This window comes from Giraffa tippelskirchi, chromosome 4 (assembly GCF_054371585.1).
Source record: "Giraffa tippelskirchi isolate mGirTip1 chromosome 4, T2T-mGirTip1v1.2.pri, whole genome shotgun sequence".
Lineage (NCBI taxonomy): Eukaryota > Metazoa > Chordata > Mammalia > Artiodactyla > Giraffidae > Giraffa > Giraffa tippelskirchi.
The window spans coordinates 97,905,909-97,922,495 of NC_137278.1; the positions used below are offsets into that span (position 1 = coordinate 97,905,909).

General features: G+C 39.2%; 1 protein-coding gene across 1 annotated transcript in view; it reads right to left on the reverse strand.

Moving 5' to 3' along the window:
* VWA3B (von Willebrand factor A domain containing 3B) overlaps nucleotides 1-16,587 on the reverse strand; it is a 195,169-nt gene that overhangs the window by 70,266 nt on the left and 108,316 nt on the right. Inside the window, 4 exon segments of the mRNA XM_081484474.1 lie at nucleotides 6,797-6,953; nucleotides 7,034-7,121; nucleotides 8,523-8,639; nucleotides 15,033-15,175. Of these exon segments, the coding sequence (XP_081340600.1) occupies nucleotides 6,797-6,953; nucleotides 7,034-7,121; nucleotides 8,523-8,639; nucleotides 15,033-15,175 (505 nt within the window).

Consider the following 16,587-nt stretch of genomic DNA (forward strand, 5'->3'; position numbering starts at 1 on the left):
GGCAGAGGAAAAAACAGATTTTTTTAAAGTCTTATTAAAAATGAGCCAACAAACTAAAATTCCTAAACACACACACACAAAAATGCCCCAAATGGTAGCTGAGCAAATCAACAACCTGAATATAAATTCACTTGAGTAGAAATTAATTTTATGACCACCTAACAATAACTTTATATTAATTATGATTAAAATTAGTGATTAAGTTACTCAAAGATGTAACAGTCATAAAAAAGAATGAACAGATGTGCCATGAAAACAAATGGATGAGAAAAAGAATAATATTTTGAGTAATAAAATAACATCATAAAAAAAAGACATTGAAATTGAAAACTATGTATGTTGATTTTGCAATTAAAACCTCAAGACCAAAACAAACAAAATAGCCAAAGATTCAGGAAACTGAGAAGGAAGCAATTAAGTTAGGCTGAATAGTCAAACCTTGCTACTTGTCAGACAAAAGAATTCATCGTGTGACCTCTAAGCAAGTTTTGTCCAAGAGAAGAAGCCAGAACAGTGGGCTAAAAGGTGAGTCGAGATGGTTGAGTGGTTAAGAATCTGCCTGTTAATTTCAGGGACATGGATTTGATCCCTGGTTGGGAAGGGTCCACATGCTGCAGACCAACTAAGCCCACGTGCCACAACTACTGAAGCCCACGTGCCCTAGATCCCATGCTCTGAAACAAGAGAAGCCCACGCGATGTAATTAGAGAAGGCCTGTGCAAAGCAATGAAGACCTAGCACAGCCAAAAATCAATCAATCAATCAAATAAAATAAAAAATAAAGGTGAGTTGACTGGACTTTGAAAATTGAAAGAAACTTACAAAAGTGAAAAAGAAAAAAACACAAACAAAACCCACCATCTTTAAAATATCACATAAACTTTTAGAGGAAAAAAAACAGCCTCAAAAAAGTGAAAGATCCTACACTCTTATCTCTCCTGGGAAAAAGTTCCCTCTAGAAGTCTTCAAATTACTCTTTAAATTGCCAACTTATGGCTCAACTGCAAATCAACATCACAAAATATTTAGCAACATCATACTACTTCACCAGGATCCGCTGGACCCCTGCCAGAAGGTGTGCAAAGAAAACCGTTTGTTTAACGTTCTACCTCCCTCTTTCGTGGGTTTGGATCTCATGCCTTGCATGGTCATCGTGGACTTCAGGGTGGTAGCAGTTCAAGTTTGGCTCATGTGCACCCACTCTCATTCCTTTCTGTGTGCAGATTGAGGGAAAGACAAAGTTATACGCCACACCTTCAGTCTGTGGTCTTAGTTTTTACAACATGGTGGTCAGCTGAAGGTCCCATGGGATATTCTCTATGATGCCAAGTTTGGTGTGACTGTGAGGTCATAAAGAGCATTCTAACAGGGACTTGGGGGATCAGAATCTCAGCTTCTGTAGGGAGGCAGGTGGGGAGGGGAGTGTAGATAATGAGGAAATTGACATTGCTTGAAAGGGAATGAAGCCACTTGGTCTCATGTCCTTTGAACATGTTTTACTTTTTACCTCTTATAATGGAAATCAAGCATTCTTAACTTATGGGGGGGCCCTTCTGGACAGTATTTGATAATAAAAGGGAGCCTCAAGGTATTGCCTATTTTAATCCTCTTGAGATTAACCTAGAAGCCTTACCAAATTAGTGATAATCATAGTCTGTGTGAGATTGTAACTATGAGGGAGGAAGAGCAGAGGGAGAAAGGAGGAGGTGTGAGGTCGGGGGAGGAGGGGGGGGACAGAGAGAGAGTCACTGACTATAATTGCTGAATCCATGGATAGCCTCAATTTGGGCTGATTCTGCTAGAATTTTTCCCACTGTTAGACCAGAGACACACCTTAACCAATAATTTTATCAATAGCTGAGAATAGTTTTATCAAGTCTATTAAAAATAGTCTTATCAATGATAATAGTGTTTATCTTTTGCTGTCTGCCAAGTCTTAAGCCCTCTATATATCTTCTCATTCAATACTTCCATAGATACAGATATTGAAATGCAGTTTTGTTACTTGGTTTTCCTCTCCACTGAATTCTGTAGTTTTTTACTCTATTAAAAAATACTAGTTTCTAAACACAATACATGTGCAAAGTAACCATTTTCCAAATATGTAAAAGACTAAAATTATATAAATTCAAGTAATGCCTAAAGCTCCAATATTTTTAGAAGTTTATCTATATTGTAAAATACTGTGTCTTAAAGTCCACCAGATTTGAGTTCTTGGTGATTGAGGCATGAAATGAGCATAACTTTGCTGTTTTAAAAGACGTGTTTGTGAATGATGTAACCAAGATTTTAAGAGATATATTTAGCTTACATAAAAAACTATTCTCAAACAATAAAAGAAAAAAAGTTAAAATTGGAGTACCATTTTCCCTTAGCAGTAGGCAGGTTTTTTTGTTTGTTTTTAATGTTACTGCTCTAAGTGACAGCTAAGATGTAGGAAAACAGGCACTCTCAAAATTCCAAGTAAACTGTCCAATAATGCAGGGAAAAGCTAAGGTAACTGTAGTAATTCATGTTACTGAATATTAGTACAACTATTAAAATTCATCCAAAAACGGTCATTACAAGGAAATATGTGCATAAGATATGCTAAATGAAGAAAGTGGGGCACAGAACTGTCAGTTAGTTAGTTAGTTCAGTCGCTCAGTCACGTCTGACTCTTTGGGACCCCATGGACTGCAGCACACCAGGTTTCCCTGTGCATCACCAACTCCCAGAGCCTGCTCAAACTCATGTTCATCGAGCTGGTGATGCCATCCAACCATCTCATCCTCTGTCTTCCCCTTATCCTCCTGCCTTCAATCTTTCCCAGCAACAGAGTCTTTTTCAGTGAGTTAGTTCTTCACATCAGGTGGCCAAAGTATTGGAGCTTCAGCTTTAACATCAGTCCTTCCAGTGAATATTCAGGATTGATTTCCTTTAGGATTGACTGGTATGATCACCTTGCTGTCCAAGGGACTCTCAAGAGTCTTCCCCAACACCACAGTTCAAAAGCATCAATTCTTTGGCATTCAGCTTTCTTTATGGCAACTCTCACATCCATACATGACTACTGGAAAAACCAGCTTTTCTTCCAAGAAGCAAGCATCTTTTAATTTCATGGCTGCAGTCACCATCTGCTGTGATTTTGGAGCCCAAGAAAATTAAGTCTGTCACTATTTCCATTGTTTCCTCATCCATTTGCCATGAAGTGATGGGGCTGGATCTTAGTTTTTCGAATGCTGAGTTTTAAGCCAGCTTTTTCACTCTCCTCTTTCACTTTCATCAAGAGGCTCTCTTCACTTTCTGGCATAAGGGTGGTGGTATCTACATATCTGAGGTTACTGATATTTCTCCCAGCAATCTTGATTCCAACTTGTGCTTCATCCAGTCTGGCATTTCTCACGATGTACTGTGCATATAAGTTAAATAAGCAAGGTGACAATATACAGCCTTGATGTACTGCTTTCCCAATTTGGAACCAGTCCGTTGTTCCATGTCCAGTTTTACCTGTTGCTTCTTGACCTGCATACAAGTTTCTCAGGAGGCAGGTAAGGTGGTCTGGTATTCTCATCTCTTTAAGATTTACCACAGTTTGTTGTGATCCACACAGTCAAAGACTTTAGCATAGTCAATGAAGCAGAAGTAGATGTTTTATCTGGAATTCTCTTGTTTTTTCTATGATCCATTGGCTCTTGGCCATTTGACCTCCTCTGCCTTTTCTAAAGCCAGCTTGAAGATCTGGAAGTCCTCGCGAGGTTCACGCACTGTTGAAGCTTAGCTTGGAGAATTTTGAGCATTACTTTGCTAGTGTGTGAGGTGAGTTCTCAGATTCTTTGGCATTGCCTTTCTGAACTGTAGGCATTGTTATTAGTTGTTAGAGTAGTGCAGGAAGAATTTGACCAGACCACATTCCAGCTGTGTTTATAAGCAATCCCACAACATTTTGAAAATGAGAAAATGGTGCAAACTGGTGTTTATATATTTATCATTCAACATTGACTGAATTCAACAACTTCACTGTTTTTCAACTAAATCATTTCTTCCTATACATATCCCAGAGCTTGCCGCCAGATTGGGCAAGGAGAGGTCTGACTGGATGTGAGTAATGAAAATGCAAAGGCTGTGCGCCTCCTGCATGGCTGGCTCTGAACACAGGTGCAGCGGCTTCATAGTTGTACAAATTTCTGAGTGCTAAAGTTTAAACCTCTGCTTGTATGTATTTATTTAAACAAGTTGTGTTTATTTAATTTTTGGCCCCACTCCATGGCATGTGGGATCTTAGTTCCCTGACCAGGGATCAAACTGGAACCCCCTGAATTAGAAGGCAGAGTCTTTAGCCACTGCATCACTGGGGAAATCCCACACCTCTGCTTTTTGAATAGAAACATCTCCAGGTTTCCATAGAACAAACTGAAGGCAGGGCCACAAAATTAACTGGCAAAGAGGTGTGTCAATAAGATCATTCATAAACCCATGAAAATACCTTACTTACAACAGGGTAGGTTACATCTCATAAACTTTAATCTAAACTTTTAGAAAATAAAAAGATTATTTTTAATGTAAATTTTATAAATGAAATTTGAATTTGTAAATTTTATGAATGAAATTTTCTGGTATGGAATGATGTTCAAAATAGATTATTGAGTAAAAATCAAGGCACAAAGTATCTTCAGTTCAACTTTGTTTTCTAAAACAAAACAGAGAACAAAAGACAATATATGTAGTGAAAAAGCTTTGATCAGACAGTCATCAAATAATTCATCTGTGAGGAATTATATTCTAATGTTTCTTTCTTTTCTATTTATCTGTATTTTCTAATTTTTGTACACAATGAATACATACAGTTTTTGTATTAACTGTCCTTTTAAATTTTTAATTAACTTTTCTATCAACAGTTTTCAATGCTATTATATTTGAAAGCAGCAAAATGTTATGCCCTTAGCAGCATCCCTAACATTCCTCGTCAGCAAAATGATGAGATAAGTAGTCACCTCACTAGGTTGCTGTAAGTTTTAGATCAGACACTTTGATGAGATAAAATGCTTCTCTCAGAACCTAGTATGAGGGACTTTCCTGTGGTCCAGTGGCTAAGACTCCATGCTCCCAACACAGCAGGCCTGGGCTTGCCAATCGTTGGTCAGGGAACTAGATCCCACATGCCTCAACTTAAGATCCCATGTGGCACAACTGACCGGTGCAGCCAAATAAATTAATAAAAAACAAATATTTTAAAAAAAGAACCTAGTATGAGGGCTCCTCACATACCTGATTAAAGACCTTGCCATGGCCTGTCAGGAGTAAGCGACAGAGATGGGATGCAAGTCCAGGCTACCTGATCACAAAGCTATGTGCTGGACCCAGATTAGAGCAAAGCAGGAAGCCTTGATGAGATGCTATTAAAGATAGGATGATGTGTGATGTTGTAGTGGCCTTTCCAATGATGCAAAAACTATTGTTCCCACATTCTTTTTTTTCCAAAGCCATTGGCAATGAAGAGCTTTAAATTACAGATTCATCAAATAGCTAAAGCAGTTTTACTCTGTATATGACTTGGTGATGAATTCATTTTTTTGAAAGAGCTAAGGTTAAAGTTATCTGGTCCACTGAAAACTGAACGTGCCAGTTAGCATCTTGTAATGAAGAGTTGCCAGGGCAACCTCTCTGCTCAACACTTCATTTCCAAGGTGATAGATTTGATACTGGTCCAGGAAACATGAAAACCAAAACAGCATTGTGTTCCAGAAGAAGAAACAGCCCATACATAAGTCATGAATGAAACAAATGGCTGGAGACAAAACCAAACGATGCTTTACAATTCTACCCAGACAGACGTGGCCGCACACAGGACACTGGAGTAAAAGTAAATTAAAATTCTCAGTGAAGTAGGTTAAGATTCATGTTTCCTTTTCAGTTCCATTCTACTTTTTGTCTACTTTTCCAAAATACTGTTACGTGCAAATATAAAAGCTATATATTTCACCCAGAGGGTTTATATTTTTCAGTCACTGTTTTCCCATTCTTTTCATTTATAGTTGAGGGTCTCTTCCAGTTAGAGAAAATATTAAATACAAGATGTAAGTGTGCTTTGAGGGTGAAATTGGAATTTACTGCAGTATTATTTCCTTCATTGTCATGATTCTTGCTCTTATCAATAATGGAATGAGGAGACCATGTGTGTACTACGTGCCCACAGGCTTGTGGTGAGAATTTACAATGCCACAGAAGGCCCTGAGCATGAGTGCCCATGGTGGAATGCACAGGAAAAAAATGTATATATCCTGTTCCCTTGGCTTTGCTTTCTAAACAGAACCCTCAATACTCTTCCATTTTTTTTCCTTCTTGAAAATCACTCAACATGTTTCTCTCTCTCAGCTCCATGTGGTTCTCTTTCCCTCTCTCTTTTTGACTTTTTCCTTTGGAGACTTTTATAATGGAAAAAATGCCACTGTATTTAGGAAGAGAAGGTAAGCAAATTTCCCACAAGTTCTCCCTGATCTTTGATATTGAATGATATTCTCTCATGACTTGTGACTCTGACCTAGAGGCTTTTCAGACATTTCTGCAGCTCCACACTGCCATCCATTAGCAAGGAGCCATGAACTGCCAATCTAACAAAGGCCAATTTCTTCTCAGCTTAGAAGCTAAAATGCTTAAGAGCTTCTCCCTCTACTTTTCATTGTCTTACAAATAATTTTTTCCCAGTGGCTGAAACACATTTCTACTACAACTGTACAAGATATTAAGTGGACTCCTTTCTATGTAAGCAGGAAATGAAAAGTACATCAAGCAGGGACATATAGAAAATCAGTTTTACCTCATCAAAGACTTTGGAAACAATGTGCTTGTCCAGAACAGTGATGTAGGTGGAGCTGTGAGGAACAGCAGCCACAGACAAAGCATCCATGATGGTGAGCTTCTTGGCCGCCAAGCCGTGGATCTTGAGCCAGGTTGCTGAAGACATTCCTGCAGAACTAAGAACATGAGACTGACGTTTTAAGATATATCAAACAAAAACATAACAAGCCTGTCCTAGTAAAATTGAAGTACTTACTCTTGGTCATAAACTTGGCTTCCTTCTCGAGTCAATCTTTCTAATGACTTGTCATCTGGAAACTCATTTGTCAGCAGGATGCCCATTTCTGTAGAAAAGAAAATGGGAGCTGTATAATTTCCTCACATGTGGGGTTCATATCAAAATGCAAAAGGATCACACTTATCTCTGGGTTCACTTGTGTCTGAGGACTAATGAATGGACTATATTTCCGAGAGCTGATCTCTCAGAGTGGGTTCTAGGCAAGATGAATTTGCAGTGGACACTAAAGGCTGATGCATGGGTAATAGGGTACTCGCATTGTTTAACTAATCTACCTCACCCCATACCCACCGAGATCTCTCTCTGTGGAAGGATGAGACGGAGTCCTTCTCTCACACTCCAGAAAATGTATCTTCTAAATGTCAAATAAGAATGCCATGAGCCAATAATTATTCAGTGTTGCCCTCATTAGACTCCCCCCAGACTACATAGGACAGCCTCGTTCAACATTTCAGTTTTTGACAGTTTAGTTCCTGATTCCTCAGCTCTATGTGGAAAACCAAAATCACTACTAAGTCCTGTTTAGTTGTAAGTTCAAATTTTCAAACTATTATTTGGAATTTTTAATGTCTATTCTTATAGAAGCTTGGATTTACAAATGAAAAGCCATATTAGCTAATTGAATTAGTAGAAGAAGGGGTGTTTGGGAGTGAGCTAGTTAAATGCCTAAGAAATTACATCCCAGTCATCATATGATAATCCTTTTAAAGGACTGTGCACGTAGCAGATTTAGGAAATATGGCAGGTTAATTAAAATTGAGGAAAAGGCACCCCACAGATCATGCTGAAGAACACAGGGTTTGATTAAGCTATGGCTCAGTAACAGCAGGTATAAATTTGTCCCTCATGTGCTTCCTCCTACTTAAGGGGTTGTGCAGATGTGTGTGTTTAGCCGGGGGCTTTTTATTTATTAACTCTTTGAAACATAGGGAAAAGTGTTACAGGAATTAAAATTTTAGGAAATTAAGTCTTAAAATTTACTATTTTAAAAATAATGATATTATCAATAAAAACTGAGTGGGAAAGTCGAATTTTCCTCATATTTAGCCCCCAAAAGGCTGACAATATGGATCAGAGAGGGGCTCGTCGGATGGCACCACCTGTGAATGAATGGAAGAAAATAAACCAACTGTGAAGTATTAGGTTTTCAAATTCAAAACATGGAATGGCAGCCAGCACCACCATTAGTGCCAGTGGTTATATGAGCCAAGGGTGTGTTAAACAACCAGGGAATCATAAATGGAAGTCTGGCCTTAAGGAAGTCCGGTTCACTAAAGCAAGACAACCTGATTTACAAGGGAGTCCTTTGAAGAGGTAGAAACCTAGACTCACTTAAAAATGATTTGTTTCCCCTCAAAATATCTCTCCTCAGCTCTTTCAGGAGAAGATGCACTGGGGAGGGGAGACCAGCTTGGGCTTCCTGATATAGAGACCCTCAGTAGCTTACCCCTGTCACTTGGCATGTGCCAGCTGCTAGAATTGGAAAGCCTGTCCCTCTTCTCACTGCAGGCTGAGCTCTTGAGGGTGGACAGCTGGCTTCTGAGCAGGCTGGTTTTGGTTGGTTCTGTGGGTGTCACAGGGAGAAGGGTTAAAGGAATTTGGGAAGGAAGGAGGTGCTTCAGGAGATGCAGCTATGTCCTTGGAGCCTTTAAAAAGAAAGCAGGTTTAGTCTCCCAACCCTCAGGGGGACAGTGCTGCCACCAAGTAGATGCTGTGTAATGGCGGATTCTACTGATCTGAGTTCAAGCTCTGCCCCTCCTGGATAGAGATCTGCTTCTGAGTTCCTTCAGCTTGTTGGCAGAAATTATTTCCTTGTGGTTGGAGGACTTAGGTCCCATTTCCTTGCCGGCTGTTATGTAGGGGTCTCTCTTAGCTTCTTAATCATCCCCATTCCTATTCATGGACCCCTCCATCTTCAAGCCAGCAATGGCACACTGATTCCCCTCTTGCCCCAAATCTCTCTGACCACCAGCTGGTAAAAGCTCCCACATTCAGGGCCTCGTGTGAGTACATAGGGCTCTCCTAGGAACCCTGGCTGAGGGTCACATAGCATAATCAGGGGAGTGATGCCCATTACCTTCACAAGGTGTAGGGTTTAGAGCAGGACCTCTTTGTAGGTCATTTTAGAAGCTCTGCCTACCACAGCTCCTGTCTACACTTTTATTTGTATTCTTTTCTACCCTCTGTTGTGTCCTTTCAACTAGCAAGTAGACACTTAATAAACAGTGACACTGAATCTGTGTGCTTTAGAGCAGGGTTCCCTAGTCTTTGGGATCTAATGCCTGATGATCTGAGGCAGAGCTGATGGAATAATAAGGGGAACACATGTACACCCATGGTGGATACATGTCAATATATGGCAAAACAAATACAATATTGTAAAGTTAAAAAATAGATAAATAAACTAATTTAAAAAAAAAGAATAACAAAAAAAAAAAGAAACAAAGTGCACAAGAAATGAAATGTATTTGAATCATCCCAGATGTTGAAGCTATAATTCCAATACTTTGGCCACCTCATGCGAAGAGTTGACTCACTGGAAAAGACCCTAATGCTGGGAAGGATTGGGGGCAGGAGGAGAAGGGGATGATAGAGGATGAGATGGTTGGATGGCATCACCGACTCGATGGACATGGGTTTGGGTAAACTCCAGGAGTTGGTGATGGACAGGGAGGCCTGGCGTGCTGCGATTCATGGGGTTGCAAAGAGTCAGACACGACTGAGCGACTGAACTGAACTGAACTGAAAACCATCCCTGCTCACTCAACCCCAGTCTGTGGAAAAATGGGTTTCCATGAAACCGGTCTCTGGTGCCAAAAAGGTTGGGGATTACTGCTTCAGAGGATAATGCATTTGCACCAAGCCATTTGATTACTTTTCCCATGGGATCACAGAAACCACACTAATTGTAATTGTTGTCTGTACTTTGTGATCTGGAGGCCTTTATGTAGTACCAAAGCTTTGTGTAGTATTCGTAAATGAAATGTGCCCTGTTTTCAACAAGAAGGGACTTATCCTTTCTTACAAGAAATTAAAGTGAAAATTAGCTAATAATCTTCATTGTCTTTCACATAGAAAGATAACCCCAGTAGTTTTCATGTATGGAGTCAGGAGTGTGCTATGTGATAGTCACTGTTTTTCTAGGCAACAAATAGGGTGATTCCTGTCTCCATTGCCTCTGTAACAAGAAATTTGAAAGGATAAATTTTCTCGGGAGCTGTGTCTGTGAGCAAAAGAGACAAATGATCCACATAGGAGAGGTGAACTCCTGTTCCTCACTATACCAGCAGGCCATCTTGATCAAAATTGCTGGGTAGAAACAACAGATGTGTCCAAACAAAAATGAAATTTAGCTCTCAAAGTTACCAGACATGAAAACTGCACTATTCCTAAACTGTAAATAATGAGTAAAGACATATTTATCTGGCAGTGGATTCAAGCATTTAACTACTCCCCCAGCTCTGTATAGTCTAACACCACGTTTCGTCACTCTTCTAAATTAAAAATTGAATCAGAATCAAAACTTGGCACAGGGCTGCCTAACAACAGCAACAATCCCAAATCGAAGTGAAATGGTGCAAGTGACAAAAGGCCATCAAAACATTTAGGATGAGTAGAAAGTAGCATTTCTAGCAAAAGTCAGTTCACTGGAATGACCAGGCAGGAGTGGTAAAAGGGATGCTGCCACACAAGTGGCAAGAATGGGAACCCTCTTTGTCCCTGTGGGCTTAAGACAGAGACACTAGGGCAAATGGACAGATCATGAAAGAGGGACCAAGCTACAGCAAATACTTCTTTGGTCTCTATCGGTTTAAGGCTCTCCTCCTCTGCCCAGAGACATGGGGAAACAAAAGAGACAGTGTGTGTATGGCAGAGGAAGCCATCACAACCTTCCTCACTGAGAGACATATAGCATCCTGGCCTGGGGAAACTCCTCTGGTCCCTCAGGAAGCACCATGAAGGGACCAGTGGGAGCCACAATAACACCAGGTAACCAAGCACCAAAATGATACCACAAAGGCTGTGAAAATGAAATTACCATTAGAACCCACAAGAGCAGGCCAAAGTTAGATTTATGCATCAACTTTAAACAGGACAACTGCTATCTAAAATAAAAGATATAAATAGCAGCCAGGGTCTCTAACATAAAAGAACATTCAGGAAACTATAAAAAAAATCATCCATCATATCAGGAATCAAGAAAATCACACTTTGATGGAGAAAAAACAATCAAAGGATGTTAATACCATGATGAATCAGAAGCTGGAATTCTCTGACAAGGATCTCAAAGAAGCTGTCAGGAAAATGGTTCAGCCATTAATTATAAAATTCCCTTGAAACAAATAGAAAAATCTCAGCGAAGAAATAGAAGTTATAAAAATTTTCAAGTGGAAATTGTAGAACTGAAAAATAACAAATAAAAAACATTTTGGGTGAACTCAAGAAAATAATAGAGGGTAGTATCAGAGAACTTTGGAAACAGAACAATAGAATTCAGCCAATTTTAACAATAGAGAGAAAATACAATAAGAAAAGATAAACAGAGCCTCAGGGGTCTGTAGGATAATAGCAAAATATCCAACATTCATATCATCAGAGTCCCAAGACAGAGAGGAAAAAAGTGGGACTAAGAGACTATTTGAAGAAGTAATAGATGAAAGCGCCCCCAATTTGGTGAAAGATACAACATTCAAATCAAGAAGCTGTGCAACCCCAAACATAATAAACCCAAGAAAATCCATGCCAAGATTCATTTGAAAATTAGAGACAAAGAAAAAATTTAAAAAGCATGCCAGAGAGAAAGGAACCAGTACCTAGAGGGAAGCACCAGTTTGAACCAGCTTGAGCAAATTTCACGTTTAAAGTATAGGTGGCCTGAGGAAGAGGCACTATGTTTTCAACTACAGACAGGAAAGAACAATCAGCTGCAAATTCTGGATAAGGCAAAAATGTCCTTCAGGAACGAGGAGAAAGTAAAAACATTCCTAGACAAAGAAAAAAATTATTGTGGCCAGCAGACTTGCCCCTGCAGACTGAACACAGGAAGTTCTTCAAACAGAATATAAATGAGAAAAGAAGGAATTTTGGAGAATCAGGAAGGCAGAAAGAACAAGAGAGAAAAAATATGGTAAATACAATAGATTATCTGTTCTTCATGAGATTTATATTTGATGATTTAAATAAAAATTACAGCATCACCTGATACTAAAGCCAATGACATTTAAAACTAAGGATGGCAAAGAAACCTAAATTGAAGTAAGATCTCCACACTCACAAAAGAGTGGTAAAATGTTGTTACCAGAAGAGTGTTATAAGTCACATTTTTAGGCTGTTATACTCAGAGAAACCATTACAAAAACCATGCAAAGAGTTACATTCAAAAGCACTAGAAATAAACACTGAGGCCATGTGGGAGATGTTCTAAACATATGAGGCTGCTTCAACATTTGAAAGCAATCAATGTAATCCACCGTATCAATAGACTAAAGAAGAAAAATCATATGATACATAATCTCTCATTTGATGGGGCTTCCCTTGGGCTCAGCTAGTAAAGAATCTTCCTGCAATGCGGGAGATCCTGGTTCAATTCCTGGATTGGGGAGATCCCCTGGAGAAGGGAAAGGCTACCCACTCCAGTGTTCTAGCCTGGAGAATTCCAAGGACTGTATAGTCCATGGGGTTGGACACAACTGAGCAACTTTCACTGTTCACTGTTCCCTGGTGCCTCAGTGGTGAAGAACCCACCTGCCAGTGCAGGAGATCCCTGGGTGGGGAAGATGCCCTGGAGAAGGAAATGGCAATCCACTCCAGTATTCTTGCCTCAGAAATCCCATAAACAGAGGAGCCTGGCGGGTCACAGTCCATAGGATCAAAAAGAGTTGGACACAACTTAGCGACTAAGCAACAACATATCATTTGACATAGATATAGCATTTGACAAAATCCAGTGCCAATTCATGACAGAAATTCTCAAAAAACTGGGAAGGAGGGTAACTTCCTCAACTTAACAAAGAGTATGTACAACCTACAGCTAAAATCACATTTACTGGTGAAAGATTGAATATCTTTCCCCTTTAAGACCAGGATAAAGGCAAGGATGCTCACTCTCATTACCCTTATCAAACATACTACTGGAAATTCTAGCTTTTGCAACAAAGCAAGAAAAAGAGATAAAGCCAGAAAGGTTGAAAAAGAAGATAAAACTGTCCCAACCTGCAGATAACATATTGTATATGTGAAAATGGTAAGGAATTCACACACACATCAAAATTTTAAAAAACCCATAAAACCAAAAAAACTCCTAGAACCATTAAGTGAGTTCTGTAAGGGTGTCCATTATGGGATCAACACACAAAATGAATCACATATTGATACACTAACAATAAACATATGGCAAGCTATATTAAAAACTCAATACCATTTGTAATCGTTCCAAATACAGTAAGTCGCCTATATACGAACAAGTTCTGTTCTGAGAGCCTTGAAGTGGAGCAGCCATTTTGTGACCATGAGAGTGAACTCTCAAAATTCACCAATAAAAAACAAACGATCCTTATAGAATACCTGCAACGTCCATGTGTGCAGACATTCAGTTGAAAAGGATGTGAGGATTGCAGATGAGCACGTAAAAAGGTATCCAATATTACTAGTCATTAGGGAAATGCAAGTAAAAACCACCATGAGATGTTACACGCCTACCAGAATAGTTAAAAAGTGTGTGTGTGTGTGTGTGTGTGTGTGTGTGTGTGTGTGTGTGTTCAGTCGTGTTTGACTCTTTGCAATCCCATGGACTGTAGCCTGCCAGGCTCCTCTGTCCATGGAATTTTCTAGACAAGAACACAGGAGTGGATTGCCATTTCCTCCTCCAGGGGATCTTCCCAACCCAAGGATTGAACCCGCATCTCCTGCATTGGCAGGTGAATTCTTTAGTGACTGAGCCACTAGGGAAGCCCTTGAATATAAAAAGTATTTATGAAAATCTATACCAAGTTCTGGCAAGAACGTAGAAAAACTGAATCACTCATTGATTACTGTGATAATATGAAATGGCACAGCCACTCCAGCAAACAGTCTGGCAGCTTCTTATAAAACTAAACATTCAATACTCTATGAATCAGCAATTGCACTCCTGGGCTTTATCTTAAAGAAATGAAAAATTATGTTCACACAAAACAGGTACAAAAATGTTTAGAACTGCTTTATTCGTAATAGCCACAAACTAGAAACAACTCAGATGTCCATCAACAGAAAAATGGTTAAACCAACTCTGGAGCATCCATATCACATGCTACTACTCTGTAATGAAGAGGACTGAAGTGTTGATACCTATAAAAAATTTGGATGAGTCCAGGGGAAAATATGTTGAGTGAAACAAGCCAAAACCCAAAGGTTATGTGTTGTATGATTTCATTTACATAACATTTTTGAAATGACAATATTTTAGAAATGGAGAACTTAGTAGTTCCCACTAGTTGGGAAAGACTGTTGGAGAGAAATGGATGTCGTTATAAAACAGCAAGGCCAGGGATCTTTGTGGTGATGGAAATGTTCTGCATCTTGACTGTAGGGAGGGGGGAATGTGAAACTATATGTGATAAAATCAGAGAAGTACACACACACACAAATGAACACATGTAAAACTGGGGCAATCTGACTAAGATTGCGGATTGCATCAATGTCAATATCCTGGTTGCAAAACTGCATTTTTATTTCAACATGTGACCATTGGGGGTAGCTGGGTGAAGAGCAGGTATACAGGATCTCTCTGTATGATTTCTCACAACTGCATAGGAAAGTACAATTACTTCAATAATAACTTCAGTTTAACAAACACAAGTTTAGGCTTTTTTTAAAAATGTTATGAGGCTTTAGCTTTATTCCTCCTTTATTCCTGTTAATACCTTCTTGCACTGAAGGAAAACCGGTCATGAGATTCAAACATTTTGTTTACAGATACCTGCGTGGAGCACTTTCTTTCTCTGAATCTTTTGACTTGATGGGTCTTCTGGTATTTTCGGCATTCGTGATGATTTGACATCAGCGTGAGGTTTTGCACATTTTTCTGGGGTTGAAACCATGGAACAAATCTCCCTTTGATGCCTGTTTTAGATTAAAAAGTAGGCAAAGATGATGAAAGAAAAAATTTGAGGAACTTCCTGTGTTCAGTCTTTAAGGGTAGGTCTGCTAGCTACAACTATTTTTTGTCTAGGAATGCTTTTATTTTTTCTTTGTTTCTGAAGGGTATTTATTAAATGCTTAATTTGCTAATAGGAAAACAGTGAATTTCGATGAAGAAATCCTGACTAATACATATTTTCAACTTCTTTCCATTTTGCTATCACAAATCTGCCTGCAATGCAGGAGACCTCGGCTCAAACCCTGGGTTGGGAAGATCCCCTGGAGAAGGGAAAGGCTACCCACTCGAGTATTCTGGCCTGGAGAATTCCATAGACTGTATAGTCCGTGGGGTCACAAAGAGTCAGACACGACTGAGGAACTTTCACTTTAGGTTAATCATCCAGCCCTTAAGAGATTCTATTTTGTGGATATTCATTTAGAAAATCAGAGAAGGAAATGGCAAGCCACTCTAGTTCTGCCCAGAGAATTCCGTGGACAGAGGAGTCTGGTAGGCTACAGTCCATGGAGTTACAAAGAATCTGACAAGACTGAGCGACTTTCACTTTCACTTTTTCTTTCACTTCTAAGTAAAAAGATATACTCCTGATGGGGCATTTTTTATTTGTCATTTTTAAATTGAAGTATAGTTAATTTACAGTGTTGTGTTAGTTTCAAGCACACAAAGTGATTCAGTTTTATATATATATACATTTTTATACATATATTACATATATTATGTATATATATATTATACATATATATACACACACATATATATATATACATTTTTCAGATTCTTTTCTATTATAGGTTATTACAAAATATTGAGTGTGCTATACAGTAAGTCCTTGTTGTTTACAATAGGGAAGCCCAGAATAAAGTTATTCTGTTTTATATATAATGGTGTATATCTGTTAATTCAAAACTCCTCCCACTGTTAATCCCAAACTTCCCCCATTCCCTACTATCTCCTTTGGTAACCATAAATTTGTTTTCCATTCCTGACAGGGTATTTATATGCTGTGCTACATGAATGCTATGATGCCTGGATATCTGTGCAATGTGAAATCATGTAAGATTTGACACATTTACTGAATGTTGGGGTGGTTTTGATTTTAGACATATTATTAATAGCATATAGCATGGGGAAAGGCCTGAAAAATCATCTGTCTCAAATCCTACCACCACATCACCTTAAAGAGGAAGAAACTTAGACCCACAGCAATCGACAGGTGTGGAGAGAAGTTAGGGATTCACCAAGGTCCCACAGAGTGAAGTCCAGACCTTGAGCCTCCTGACCCTGAGTCAAATCTTCATAACAGTGCACTCCTACTCTGCTCTGTCACCTTCGTGGGTTGTGGTGGGGGTGGGGGATGTCCACATTGGGTGCAGAT